Source organism: Ceratotherium simum, unplaced genomic scaffold (genome assembly GCF_057802395.1).
Source record: "Ceratotherium simum simum isolate JZ-2026a unplaced genomic scaffold, ASM5780239v1 HiC_scaffold_43, whole genome shotgun sequence".
Taxonomy (NCBI): Eukaryota; Metazoa; Chordata; class Mammalia; order Perissodactyla; family Rhinocerotidae; genus Ceratotherium; species Ceratotherium simum.
The window spans coordinates 926,359-941,204 of record NW_028261259.1 but is presented as its reverse complement, the minus strand read 5'-3'; the positions used below and the strand labels follow the sequence as shown (position 1 = coordinate 941,204).

Here is a 14,846-nt window from a genome sequence, read left to right as displayed (position 1 = left end):
AGGCCTGAGAACCAGCACCTCTAATGTCCAAGGGCAGGGAACAATGGGCGTCCCAGGTCAGGAGGAGAGAGTGGACTCACCCTTTCTTTTCCTTTTTGTTTAAACTAATTCTGGCTCATATAACAGTATTTTTGATGTTTCATATAGGAATCTAGCTTCCTTTCACATTACTCAACTTACTTACCAGTTGTAAACTTTATAAGTTATGTCCCACTCAAATAATAGATTTTCTCTTCTTCTCTAATATTAATTACCTCTTATTCTTTTGATTCTCATTTTTTCATGACTGTGCTCTCCAGTGCCACACTGAATCACAATAATGTTTGCCAGGAGCATTTTCCTCTTCTTAAGTGTAGCGTAAACACCAGATAAATTCCTTGTCAGGGCAGAGCAGGCATCTAAGAGAGAGAAAGTAAAAACGTGCAGGGGAATCACTTCTACCTGGAAGTCAACAGACTTGCTTCTCTTGGCTGTTTGGAGCTGGAGATGCTATGACAATGTGGCCAGCTGAGAATCAGAGGATCTCTCTCTAGTCCCAGGAATTAGTCCTGGTCAAATCTCTCAACCTCTTTAGACCTCATTTTCTTCACCTGTAACATGAAGAGTTGGATGAGTCTTTTTGAGTTCTGAAATCCAGTGATTCCAAGATACCCTTCACCCAGATACACTTAACAAAGATCAGAGAGAATTTTTAGTTGTCTTCTTCTGCATCAACATTATTATCCATATCACCACTTCAAGACATACCAAATGTCTACTTTTGCATGACACTGATAAAACAGGTTCCATACCAAATCGCTGTTCACTGGGATAACAAATCTATAGTTAATTATTTAGAGGTAAGTATAGAGATGGGCCCTGCTGGAACCAGCAATCAATGGGCCACAAAGTCTTGCTTTATTTTACAGCAAGGCTGTGGAAACATTCCCAAATACACCAGAATTCTTCTGTACTTCGAAAGTATGAAATAAATGGGAGCCTTGAATCCATGGTTACGAGTTAATAAGGATATGATTTTTAAAATTTTACTAATGATGCCATTTGCTTAGTATGGGGCTGTTCTCTGGTGAGTCAAGAGCAGATGTATTCAAGGCCACTTTCATTCCTTTAATAAATATTTACTCAGCGCCTACCACTTGCTGCAAGATAGCAGTGATCTACCCTAAGAACATTTATATTCTAGTAGGGTGACACAGACCATAAACAAAAAGAGAATCTTGAGGTGATCAATAAAGTTACATATACATCAAACATTTTTCATTCTGGACTATTTTTCACCCTTTCCCTTCTTTTACTCTTTCCCAGAACTCTAAGCACGGACTTGAAAACCCAGAAAGCATGGGTCCCATGTTTCTTCTCGCAACACCCCTGTTTCAAAGACATAGTGTTTATCATCTGAGAGTATGTCTCTTTAAGACTAAGTTCCTATGAATCAGCATTATTTCATCACTTTCTTGAGAGGACGGATGATATTATGAAGGGAAAACAAAATATCATATGGGATTTATACTCGAAATGATGTTTCCACTCTAATTGTGTTATTTAATGTGGTGTGATTCGGGGCAAGTCAGTTACTCCTTCAGAGTCAGTGGTAATAATACCCTGAAAAGCATTCTATAGAGATTAGATGAAACAAAGTATGAGAAACTGCTTTGTAAATTGCAAAGCCATCTTCTTCAGCTTATTTTTTCTAATAATATTTTCATTTATCCAATCATTTTTGACTCTACACAATCTGCCTAGACTGAGTTTTATCATTTATTCAACCATAATAATGGGTCAAAATGGGTGAATATTAGAAATTTCATATGGTTCAACTTAATTAATAGGCCATCACAATATTTAATTTGGTTATAATTACAGTGAAATTTTTCATGTTGCCTTACCATGTGCCAGGCACATTCTAGGCATCTGACATGTATTCACTCATTTAATCCTCACAACAATGCTATGGAGACAATACTAGTAACCCCTATTGTATGGATGAGAAACATTAGAGGTTATATAATTGTCCAAGGACACACAGCTGGTACCCAGGCAGCCTACCTCCAAAGTCTCTTTTAGGGATCCATTAGAGGTCGTGGCACTTACATTGTAAAAGGATCACCCTGGTTTCTGGTTGGCTAATGGACCAGAGGGGACTAAGCAAGAAAGCACATGATTACTGAAATGATCTGGGCAAGCAATTCTGAATACAATATTTCTTTCCTTTTTAAGGCTGAATAATATTCCATTGTACAGATGCCCCAGATTTTCTTCATCCTTTCACCCACAGATGTACAATTAGGTAGTTTCCATCTCTTGGCTATTGTGAATAATATTGCAGTGCATTTTGTCAAACGTTTTCCTGGCACTTAGTGAGTTTGAAAAATTCTCCTTATACACATTAGTTACTGTAATGAACTACATTTCTAAATGTCTAAAGTTTAAATATTTGTCATTCTACAGAAATACCTTGCCTAATCATGATTTGTGTTGTTATCAGTTCATGAATGATCTAAGATTTTTGTACAAAAAGTTGTTATAATGGCTTTTCTTTCATGTATTCAGGAACCTTGCATAATATGGGTATTCCCTGATTCTTGATTTTTAGTCGAGTTTTCTAGTAAGCCTTTAGGATAGGAAGTATATTCCTAGATGTGAGGCAGAGAGCAGAAAAATAATAAAGTGATTGTTATATTTAATTATATCAAAAGAAAACTGTCGTCTTCCTAAGTTGTTTTTACACACCCTTTGCTTATTTGTAAGAATAGCATATATCATTTTATTAATGAAAAGAGAATTCAATAAACAATTTTAACATAAAACAACATCTATTGAGAAATTATATGAAAATTTTAGCAATATGCTGTCATCAATTTCCTCATCTGCAAAGTGGAGATGGATAATACCATCTTCCTATGGGTTGCTGTGAAAATACTCAAGAGTAATGTATGTAAAATGCTTACCACCATGTCGTTTAGAAAGTGATGCCCCACTCATTTTTCTACCAGGATGATGAGAGCATTTTTTATGCTTGAAGTCTGTAGTTTTCAAAATATGTTCTACTGTTGTAATGTGAATCCTTTTTACAAATTATTTGTAGAGTTAGATGATCCCTTTGGAATGCAAATTCAGGCTCCCGTGTGTGCGTGTGTGTGTGTCTATACGCACATATCTGAAATAATACTTAAAGCCTTATACTGAAATCTACCCTCCCCACACTTGACTCTGGTTCCAAAAACAACTTCTTTAATTTTCTGGTTGAAAATCTGTATTTCTATATTAGCTACTCATACACTTTTTCATTTTTCATCTTTTGACTATTTATATTTTCTTTCTTCTCTGAAAAAAATCAGCATGAAGAGTTCTTACATACATTAAAAACATAATCCCCCTTGCCCAATATAACTATTTAATGAATTAGGATAAATCAAAATTCAATGTCTACTGTTTTATGACAAAAGTGTTTACCATTTTATAGCATACGAATCTTATCCAGAGATGTGCTACATCAGATATTATGAACACATTTTCTTTCTCACTTTTTCCATTGACCTTTTACATGGTAAAATTCCCTTATTTCTTTGTTGTCTTCCTATGGATTCATCACTGGTTCATCTCCTTCCACCAGAAATTTAAATCTCTTTTCAGTAACTTCTGACGCATGAGACAATTCATGGGCTGCAGGTTTTGCTTGGGGACCTCCCTCTTGGGCTTGAACATATACACAGGCCCACATATACACAGTATGTCTGGAAGGATAGAGGAGAAATGATGTTTATCTCTGTGCAAAAGGACTGGGAGACAGTGGTAGAGTGAGAATATTTTACTGACTTTGCACCACTCTTTGAAGTTTTCCTATACGTGTATCTACGACGTAGTGACCTCCCTCCCCCCAGATTTTTAGAATTAAAATACCGTTATATCCTTATCTACTGGCTTGGGACAGCAAGTTGTAGAGAAATGTGACTATATGATCCAATTTTTTAACGAAATTAATAACAGCAAACACGCACAAAAAATTTATAATTCTAAATATGGGCACATCATTCTATGAGGCTGTGTAAAGGTGGGGAAAGGAATGAAGAAAAGCTGTTCAACATCCAGCTACCTGTACAGTCTAGGGGTCCAGCCCCGCCTCCAGCCCCGCCCCTGGAGCTGATTTCCTCCCACTGTGAAGTCGGCCTGACTTATTCCAGCCCCACCCCCGCCTCTTCCCGCCCCTGGAACTGGTCTCCGCCCACAACGCTCGGGCCTGGCTCCGCCCACAGCCTGGTCCCCGCCCCTTGCCCCGCCCGCACCCTTGTCCGCGCCCACAGCCCCGCCTCTAGAACTGGTTTCCACCCACAGCCCCGCCCCTAGACCTGGTCCCTGTCCCTGGTGCTGACCCAGCCCGGGGACCGGGCTCACATTAACTCTAGAAACTAGACGCCTCCCCCGAGGCTGGGGGGCGCGGCCCCGCCCCGCCCCCCCGCCCCCCGCCGCCTCAACCCGGAGCCCCCAAACGTCCGTCCTCCCCGAACTTCCGTCCTCGCAGAACGCCCGCCCGAGACCGGAAGCGGAAGCGCGGGCGGCGCCGTGGATGGAGCGGGCGGTCTGCGCGGTGTGTCCAGTCTTCTCGGCGCGACGGGATTCCCGTGGACCTTCGGCCGAAGGGGCGAGGCGCGGTAAGCGGCGGGCGGTCCCGGCTCCGGTCGCGGTCCAGGGAGGGGCCTGGGCCGCGGGCAGCCCCGTCAGGGCCCGGCGTCCCTCCGTCCCCCCGGAGCCCCGTTTCCCCCGGGCTGTTCGCTCAGGGCGCCCGAGGCTGCTGTTCCTCCCGGCTCCGGGCGCCGCCGGCCCCTCCTCAGAGTCCCCATCACCGTCCTCCGTGTGATTTTGTCCCCAGGGGGCTTATCCGCGTCTGGAGGCGGTGTTTGGGTTGTTACTAATGGGGGCGCTCCTGGCATCTAGAGGGGGAGGCAGGGATGCTGCTCAGCGTCCTCCAGGGCCCAGGACGGCCCGACAGAGAATCATCCGGCCCCAGACGTCAATGGTGCGGAGGTTGGGAGACCTGCTCCAGGGCCTGAAAATCTCCCCAGCCCTGAATGAAGTGTGGGAAATGTTTACAAGTCAGCGAGTCACTTACAGGGTCCCTAAAAGACAAGCTTGTTTAAAGGGTCCGGAGTCACCAAAAAGTCTCTGTCCAGCCAAGAGAGTTGAGTGACTCAAGTGCACACAGCACGAAGCTGCTTCCTCCCATCTTGGGGAGCAGGTGACTGGATAGGAATCGGGAAAATCCAGTCACAGCCAACAGTTACAGTTAAATCAGCAAATACAAAAAAGAAAAGTGAATGGGGTGGCCTTTCCATCCAACACCCTATAAAAGGCCTCAAAAGCTTGTTTGTGCTTTTTTTCCCCCCCTCAGACACGAAAACATCCGTGGGGCTCAAGTTTGAGGTGAAACCAGGCTCAGGGTCCACCTGTCCTCGCTGATCCATGGATTTCTGTGTGACCAGGTGAGTACCCTGTGGACCTGGTATCAACAGGTTCCAGCAGCCTCCGCTGTGCAGAAGACCTGCTAGTGGGCTTTCCTGGGCTCAGGTTGTCACCACATGGACACTGAGAGTGAGGGTATCTTGAGAAAAATTATTGATGTTTCATGGATTATATTCAAGGGAAAGACGGTAAGCTGTGTGTGGTAAATATTTCAGTAAGTACAGTTATATGCAAATAAGAACACATAAAACAAGTGTAAATAACTGCAAATGTGTATTATAGTAGAAAATGTAGATTTACTTGCATTGCATAATACTCAAAAGTCAGGATTTATATGTAATATAAATACAGAAATGTTTTGCGTGTGTATGTAGTATTAGAAGACATCCCATTAAATATTAGCAGGGATACTCAGCAACATTCCTTAGACCCATTCAACTTGACTTCTAAAGTCCTATAAATCCTCCACAAAAATTTGAAATATAGGAGCATTCAGGGAAAAAGATGATTGGAACTTGTTTGTATTAATAACAAATTTAACATTGAATTTGCCAGTAGCCAGATTTATTTTGAGCATTTTTTTCTTTATGACATTTCAAATCATTTGGAGGAGTACTAAGCAACACTGTAGATTGCAGGGCAGGGCACTAGTCTCTAAAAAGACTGTCCTCTCCACCTTGCCTTCTAAAGGGAATTAACTTTGTTTCTTGAAACTTTTCTGAAATAACGGTCTGGTGATTCACGTTACAGAGAATCTTGTTAAGTAATTTTGTATTTGGTTGTTGGCCTCTACTAATTGTGTGTGTATGTGTGTGTGCTTTTTTCATTCTAGCTTTCCTGTGATGTTCTTGAGGGGAATGTGTGCTTGTCATGCAATAGATAGTCTTTGAGTTTATAATTTATGGTGACCCACCATCCTTGTTTATTCAGGGCAGAGGGGTTTTCCAGGACACAGGACGTTTAGTGTTCAAACCAGGGCAGTCCAAGACAAACCGGGATGGTTCCTCATCTGATGAGCCAGGCCCTGGGCCACATGCATGGGGACCTGGAGGACCAGAGAGACCTTGTCCCACCTCCGTGGAATTTATATTGTATTTGGGAATTTGGATTTTAGACAGTTCATGATGAGAGTGATGTGAGAGTTTGGCACAAGGGGACTCAACCTGAGGGGGCAAGGAAGCCCTCTTGAGAAGGACTGATATTTAGCTTGAGAGCTAGAGTTGGGACTGGATTTAGCTAGTTGGAGGGTTAGACTGGAGTGAGGGTGTGGGAGTGTGTTCAAGAGAGCGTTTCAGACAGAGGGACCCGCATGAGGACACCCCTGAAGCAGAGAGCCTGGTGTGTCCATGAACTGAGAAGAGGGATGGCTGAGCCGAGTCAACACAGGGGGAGGGGTGTGAGCCACATCGGCGAGGGGGGACAGGCAGGACCAGATCAGGGGTGACTTGGGACTCTGTTCTAAGGCCAGTGGGAAGACTCTGGAGAGATGCGAGTAGAAGGAGGATGTGATTAGCGTTTGGTCTAAGCACGTGGGTTCAAATGGACTTCATGGTTAAGAATGTAGACTTAAGAGGCGAGATGGGAGGTGCTGGGAATAAGATGAGGAATAAGGTGACTGTTCCATAGGCCTGGGTGATGGCTGTGGAGCAGGAAAGAAGTAGAAAGAAAAGACCTCGGAGTGTAGAACCGCGAGAACGTTAACAGTGCTTTCTTGCCTGCATGTGTCAGATGGCACAGGGCACTGACTGTTCTCCTCGCTGCTGTCCGTGCAGACCTGCAGGCGCCCCCTCACCCAGGTCTGTGTGTTCACCCCTCTTTGTCACTCACAGGCCCCCCTCCACATCCTAAAGGAAGTCAGGCCTTACTTGTGAGGGGGTTGTCTCACATGAGAGACACCGAGGAGAGCCCCTCCAGACATCAGAGCAGCCCCTTCAGCCTCTCCCTCAGCCTCCTCCCTTCCCCTCTCTCGCTTTCCACACCCAGAAGGACCCCTGCTCAGTATTCCGTGTCCCCAGGTTCTCCCTCCCCCAGGCTTGAGAAGGGTGGGCAGCCAGTGGGGTGGACATCATCTGCACCTTCCACTCTGACCCCCGCAGGTCCCGGGCTGGACAGAGAGCGACTCTACTGGGAGCCGAGCCATGAGACCCAGGGCGTCACCCACCTGGGCTCCCTCACCCTGGACGGGGACAGCCTCTACGTCAGTGGTGAGGGGCTGTGCTACAGCCACACTCTCTCTCCCAGTCAGAGTTCTGTGTTGCCTCCGTTGCTCTAAAGTGAGCTATGATCCATCTCTCTATGCTCCTGGTCTGGGATCAGTCTTCTCATCACTGTGTGATCACTGGGTCCAGCCACCTTCCATCTCGTTGCCTCCCCCCAAACACCACTCCCCTCTTCCCCTCTGCTTTCCCCTCTGCTTTCCCCACAAAGCTCCCTACATCTCCCCTCTCCCTTAATCCTTTATGTTCACCCCAACTCTTGCTCAGCTCCTCTCACCTTCTCTCCACAGATTACACCTATGGAGCTGCAGCCCCGACTACCACCGGTGAGTGTTCCTGGCCCTGATGTCCTGGGTTCCGTCCGCATTTGGGGTTGGGGAGCACTTGTTCTCCTTCACCCGCTGTCCTTGGTGAGGGAAGCACCTGGAAGGGCCCTAATTCATCCCTTCTCTTCCTCCCGGGTTCTGGTGGAGAGTCCCAGCCCAGTGTGAGAAAGCCTTAGACACAGACATGTTCTCCACCACATTCTGACCCCACGTGGTTTTCACTTTAATTCTCCTGAAGCCCCGCCCTTGGTCCTCCTTTTCCAGGTATCCCATCTGTCTGTCCAGTTTTCTGCCCGTCCATCTGTCTCTCCTCCGAGTTCAGTCTCTCTTGTTCACATATCTCTCTCTCTTGGGCTCCTCTCATCCAGGCTTGCTCATCCCTCTACTCACACAGTCATCCGTCCCCTCACTCTCATTTATGCTTCACCTGTGAATGGTGGTCCTGGGACAGCCACTGCTGGAGCCCGGGTGAGCCTGGGGGCTCCTCCCACTCTGGCCCTCCCTGATGACAGCCCTCGCCACAGCTCCCGAGCCAGACACCACGTCCCTGCATACTTCATCATCACCTGTGCCACCAGAAGCCACCACAGGTATCTGGGGGACCCTTTTCCTTCCCAAGAGAAGCTCTCCGGCCCCACTCCTCCACCAGCCAGTTGTGATCCAGGAGCTGGGAAGCCAGGGTGTGAAATTTTGGTTTTAGGGCAATCATGCTGATCACAAAGATTATACCGAGGATTCAGTCTAAGGCCAGCCCTCAGAGAGCCCCTAATTGTGAAATTAATGCACCATTATAGTACAATGTGGGATGTTTCAGGGAGAGGCGCCTGGCATAATTTGGAGGGGAAGAGCTTGCTAGAGAAAGTTTCACCAGAATGGAGTCTTTAAGAATAAGTAGGAGGGACCCTGGCAACTAGAGGATGAAGGGTTTTCCTGGCAGAGAGGATTCCATGATCAAAGGCTCTGGCCAGAAACAACATGCCCTATGGGGAGAATTGAAATGAATTTGGGTTGCGTGAAGCAAAACGTTTAACCTGCAGTAGATGGATAAAAGGAGACTGAAAGGTCAGCAGGAGCCAGATTGAGTAGAGCCTTGGGTGCTAGGTCAAGAAGGTTGAACTAAACACTGAAGGCCATAGGGAGCCATGGGTGGTACTAGAGCAGTGGTGGCCCTAGTGAGGTATTGATTTCAGAAAGATTCTTCTAGTGGTCCATGTAGAACATCCTTTAGACAGAGCATCCAGTGAGCCTGCTGGGGTGTTGGTCCCGGTGAAGGAAGTTAAGACCTGAGCTGGGACAGGGATGGAGAGAGGGAGTGTATGTGAGGACCAGTGCGCAACTGGAATTGGTGTTACTGGGAGGGAGGAGGAGCTGAGCAGATGTGCTGGTTCTGACTTGAGTGACCACACGGGTGGGTGGTGGTGCCACTGGGAGAGAAGATGACAGATGATAATGAGTGCAGGACTCTGGTGTGGTCTCAGGCCAGCTCTCAGTGATGGCCATCGCTCTCCCTCTCGTCTTGCAGCTTTGGGTCACAACCTGAAGTCCCTCACAGTCACCTTCCCCATCTCCACCCTCCGGTATTCATCAGACAGGAGCAACGGCTCAGCCACGTTCAACTCCACTGAGAGGGTCCTGCAGAGCCTGGGGAGACCCTGGTTCCAGCAGCTCCTGGTGGGTTAATCCCACCCAGCCCCTCCCCCACTCCCTGTCCCTCCTGCTCCTCCTCCTCCTCCTTCCTCCCCAGCTGGGTCCTTGTTCAAGAAGAGCAGCCTGGGCCTCTTCTCCTTGAGTTGCAGACTGGTCTCCCTCAGGTGAGACCCTCCCCTGAGCATTTGCCCCTAATGACCACTTTTGTCACCACCCCTCTCTGTCTCCCCCCGTCCTCCCATTTCCTCCTTCCTGTTCTGGCCCCCACCCCAGAGGTTTCAGGACCTCTCTCTAGAGTCCCCACATCCCTCTCTCCCCAGGCCTGAGAAGGATGGGGAAGCCAGCAGTGTGGACGGCCGCTGCACCTACCATCCTGACCCCGTGGACCACCATGCCTCTGTGCTGGGAGCGGAGAGTCTCCACCTGTCTGCTCTTCCTCTCGGTGGCTCCAGGCTCTGCAGCCCAGAGTTTATCCATCCAGAGAGAGCACCAGCTACATTTCCACATCATCAGCTGGAAGCTCAGCAACCCGGAGCCCACATCCTCGGAGTACACCGCCCTGCTGAGGGACACCCAGGACCAGGTGGGTTCTCCCCTGTCCCGTCTCTCCTTGCCCTGAGGGCACCCTCATTCCTCTGTCTGACTTACATCTGTTACGTGATCGTTTCAACCCTTCACTTTCCCTGCATGCCTGGGGTCTCTCAGTGTCCGGAGGTGATGTCCTAGCTGCCTTCCCCATTTCTCACATGGGTAAACTGAAGCTCAGAAAGGGGATTATTGTGCCTAAGGTCACACAGTGAGTTAGGGGCAGAGCCACGATTTGAATTCAGGTCCCCCTTGCCCCAAGGTCTGTGATCTTTCACTGGCTCCAGTGGCCCCCTGCGTCTCCAGGAGACCTCCATCTCACCCACTCTCCCTCGCGTTTGTTCTAGGTCACCAAGCTCTATAGAGGCGGCCAGCTGTGAGACATATTCCACTCCTGCCTGGTCACCGACTTGATGTAGGTTGAGGAGATTGGAAGCATTGGCTGAGCTGGTGGCTGATGGCTCTGAGCTCCCGTGACACATCCTTGATCTGGAAGTCACTGACATGGTGCCCATTCTCCCCCACATCCCTGTCAGCTAATCCTACCATCTCCTTCCATAGGTTTTTCGGGGGTTGAGAAAAGCATTAACATTTGGGGCCACCAACCTCCAGCATCCTCCTCCTCCTCCTCTTCTGGAGACTTTGAACAAATATCATCAGTCTAACTGTGCTCTCCAATAGTGGAGCCACTAACCACATGGGGCAATTTAAATTTTTTATACAGCTATTGGGATACGATTCACATATTGTGTGTGCGGGGGGTGTATTTTTTAGGTTTTTCTATATACAATATTCTCCTCTGCAAAACAAATAGTTTTACGTCTTCCCTTCCAATCTGGGTTTCTTTTATTCCTTTTTCTTGCCTAAATGCCCTGATTAGAACCTCTGGTACCTCTGATTAACATACAAGATAAGGGAAGACATCAATGTCTTGTCCCTGGTCTTAGGGGGAAATTTTCAGTCTTTCACCATTGAATATGGTGTTAGCCATGGGTTTTTCATCGATGCTGTTTATAGGTTGAGAAAGTTTTTTCTACTCCTAATTTGTTGAGTGTTTTCTTATTTAGGCATGAAGGGCGTTGTGTTTTGTGAAATTCTTTTCTGTATATGTGGTCGAGATTGCGTGGTGTTGGCCCTTATTCTATTAATATGGTGTATTACATAATCAAGTTTTCAGATATTAAGCCAACCCTTCAACTAGAGGTGAGAGATTAAGATGTTGTCAAGTCTTTCCTGGGCGTGCCACAGGCCTGAGCCCTTGTGGCCTTCTAGATGCCCGCAAATACCCTGGAGCTTTTCACAGCCCCCTGTGGACATCTCATTCCCCCGATTTTTCTTCTAAGTTGTTGGCTCACCTCTTGCCTGCCTCAGCTGGTATCACTCCCTCAGGCAGCTACAATAGAAAACAATTAGCCCTGATTGTTTTTAGCAAGTGCCCTGGGGACAGACTTTCCTCCCTGGGCAAGCTCTGAGTCTAGTAACAACAAGCCCTGAACATGGGGCGTTTTCGGGGATCTGCCAGGCAGGTCAGCTAGTTGCAGTTCGGTGGGGATGGGTCTTTTCAGAGCTCCAAACCCATTATGGCTGCTGGGCTGCTGGTTGTCTCAGCTACCATGGTTCTGAGACTGACGGTTTTCAAAGTTATGGAGGATATTGTGAGAGCAGGATGGGAGTAGTGCAAGTTATAATGCCACAAAGTTTGCTCCCTTTATCAAGATTCCACCGTGTGTCTTCACTAAACCCTCCTCAGAGTCTTACAAGCCTTTGATTAATTTCTAGACTTCTGAAAAGTTGATTTTGACCATTTTTACCAGTGTTCTCATTGTTTTTATGCATTTGCAGAAGTCCTTACTCCAAAGTTTCAAAAATGTTCTCCCTGTGGTTATTTATTTATAAATTAATTACTTTAAATGAAATTACTTGAGAAATTCAGTTCCTCACTCACACACACTAGCCACATTTTAAGTGCTTGATAACAACATGGGGCTAATAATGAGTGTGTATTTGGTAGTGCAGACAAATGTTGACATTATTGCAGAAAGTTCTCTTGGACAGGACCCAGAAGCAGGGAATCTAGAATCAGGGTAGAATTCCAGACACACTTGTTCATCCCTTGTGTCCTTTCAGGTTGGTCCCCCATGGTACCACACTGCAGTGGACTCACTGTGTACCCAGCCGCCTTGGCACAGAGACTGGACAGAGTTGCCATCTATGAGGAATTCCTGCGGCTGACCAGAATGGTACCCAGCTGCAGAACTTTACCCTGGACGGAAAGAATATCCTTGGGGATGGTAAGGCTCCCTGGTCATTGGGGAAGAAAGTGAGGCCTTTCTAGGGACTCTGGAGGCCTGGGGCTGAGAGAACATTGAACTTTCTCAGGCTGGCAGGAGGTGGCATAGTCCCCCAGTCTTTACCGACCATTGAGAGAGAAAAAAGGACACCAGTGTAGTATGGGAGGCCCTCACCTTCTCCTAGACAGCTCAGTGACCTCAAGCTAGTCACCTCCCCTCTCCGGAATTTTGTTTCCTTATCTCTGCACTGAGAGCCACTGGGCCAGATGGTCAGTGAGGGCCTCCAGCTGTGTGTGAAGCAGACTTACAGATTTGGGAGTGGATGTGGTTTCTTATCCACAGGCTATAGTTTGCCAAGTCCCGCTCTAGATGAGCACCAATGCACTAGAACTTTCTGCAGTGGTGGAATGTTCTATATCTGTGCTGTTCGGTGCATAGCCGCATGTGGCTGTTGAGTGCTCAAAAGATGGTATTGTGACTGGTCTTTATTGTTACTGATTTTTAATGTTACTGAGGTTAGAATTTTTATTTTATTTAACTAAAATTAATTTTAATTCAAAAAGAGACTTGTTGCTGCTCCATATCAGACAGCACACCTCTAAGAGGTTGTCTGGGTAGAGGCACAAGTAGGGGGACTTGCACCCCTCCCCCCATGCCCATTCCCTCCTGGAGTTTATGTTGTAGCTGACAATAACAAGAGTAGAGAATTGAAACTTATCAATTATTTGATCTGAACAAACTCATATTTTTAGGGGGTAACCAGAAAAGACTTCCTGCAGGAAATTACATTGTAGGTTAATCCTAGAAAATGAATATTAAGCAAATAGATAAAGGAGAAGGGGATGATGTGTTTCTAGGCACAGAAGAACAATTTTGAGTGGGAATTTATGAATTTAGAGAGAGCCCATAGGCTTGCCAACTGTGATGACCCATTCTCCCCCCGGCCGTCATAAGATAGTCCACCCCAAATTAATACCTCTGTGCCCAGAGGTATTAATTTGGTTTAATTTATTACACTTTTGTTCTGTGATAATGGCCTTGAATTTTGTAGCAAAGTGTGCTCACTTTTTAGAGATGGAAAGTAAAATGGGGTGAAACATCATGATGTCTACTTGACTTTAATATTTCATTGAAAACATGGGATGAATCAATGGCGGCGAGTGTTAATAATTTATACATTGATGAAATATTGTTTTAATTGGATGGAATATACATTGTTAAATCTAGATGATGGATGTTTATGAGACTGTTCCCTTTATTTTTCTGTGTCTAAAAAGTTTTATTAAAAAGAGTGAAACACACTCACATGCATTCTCCATTTCATTCACTTCCAGAATATTCTCCCAACAGAGATGACACCTTGACTGAGAAGCCTGGTAAACCTGCAGAAAGCCTCAGCCCATGGTGGGGGGTGAGTATCTTGATGCTGTGCCTCATTGAAGAGAACCATGCGCACAGGGTCTTGGATGATGAGGAAAGTTGGCCAACCCTTGTCAAGGATGGTTGAGGCACAGTGGGGTCAGCAGGAGCCCTGGGGCAATGACAGGAGGTGGCTCACCCCACCACTTGTCTCCGCAGACCTCCCCTTCTGGGTCCTCATCCTCATCTGCTTGGCGGGCCTCCTGGTGCTCATCACAGACCTGATCTGCTTTCTCCTGGTAAGCCATGACGTGTTGATTGTCTTCTTACTATTGGGTTGTAAGAGCTCTTTATATATTATAAGTACACGTCCTTTTCTAGGGATATGTTTTGCAGATGTTTTCTCCCAGTCTGTGCGTGGCTTGCCTTCTCCTTCACAACATGAGTCATTGGGGAAATGTAAGTGACAGTCATCATGAGATTCTACCACACTTGAGAATGGCTAAAATTAAAAAGACTGGCTATAGCAAGTGTTGTTGAAGATGTCAAGTCACTGGAACTCTCATCGAGTGCTGGTGAAAAATAGCTTGGATGCGTCTTTAATAATTACATACGTCTATCCAGCCATTCCTCTCCTAGGAATACATCCAAGGGAAATAAACTCATATGTCTATACACAGACTTGTACACACATGTTGATAACAACCAATTTATAGTAGACAAAAATGGAAAACAACCAAATGTCCATCTACTGGTGAACAGATACACAAAGTGTGGTATGTCCCCACAGTGGAATATTATTCAACCATAAAAAAGAATGAATTATTTTTTTTCTTTTTTAATTATTTTATTGAAATTATAAAGGGTGTTAACATTGTGTAATTTCGGGTGTTCATTATTATTTGTGAATTTCTGTATAGACTGCATCGTGCTCACCACGAGTAGTCTAACTTTTATCCATCACC

General features: G+C 46.2%; 1 protein-coding gene across 8 annotated transcripts in view; it reads left to right on the top strand.

Moving 5' to 3' along the window:
- Positions 1 to 14,846, top strand: part of LOC147911321 (uncharacterized) — a 207,098-nt gene that overhangs the window by 130,156 nt on the left and 62,096 nt on the right. The window contains exons 11-15 of one of the 8 annotated variants that reach the window (XR_015550863.1): positions 5,387 to 5,477; positions 7,554 to 7,661; positions 7,964 to 7,999; positions 8,368 to 8,589; positions 9,522 to 9,624. Coding sequence is in view for 2 of the 8 variants with exons in the window: in XM_087427960.1 (XP_087284086.1) it covers positions 5,458 to 5,477; positions 7,964 to 7,999; positions 8,368 to 8,589; positions 9,522 to 9,624 (381 nt within the window). In the remaining 6 variants the exon portion in view is untranslated. The other 7 variants (XM_087427961.1, XR_015550864.1, XM_087427960.1 and 4 more) reach the window with 7 other exon arrangements.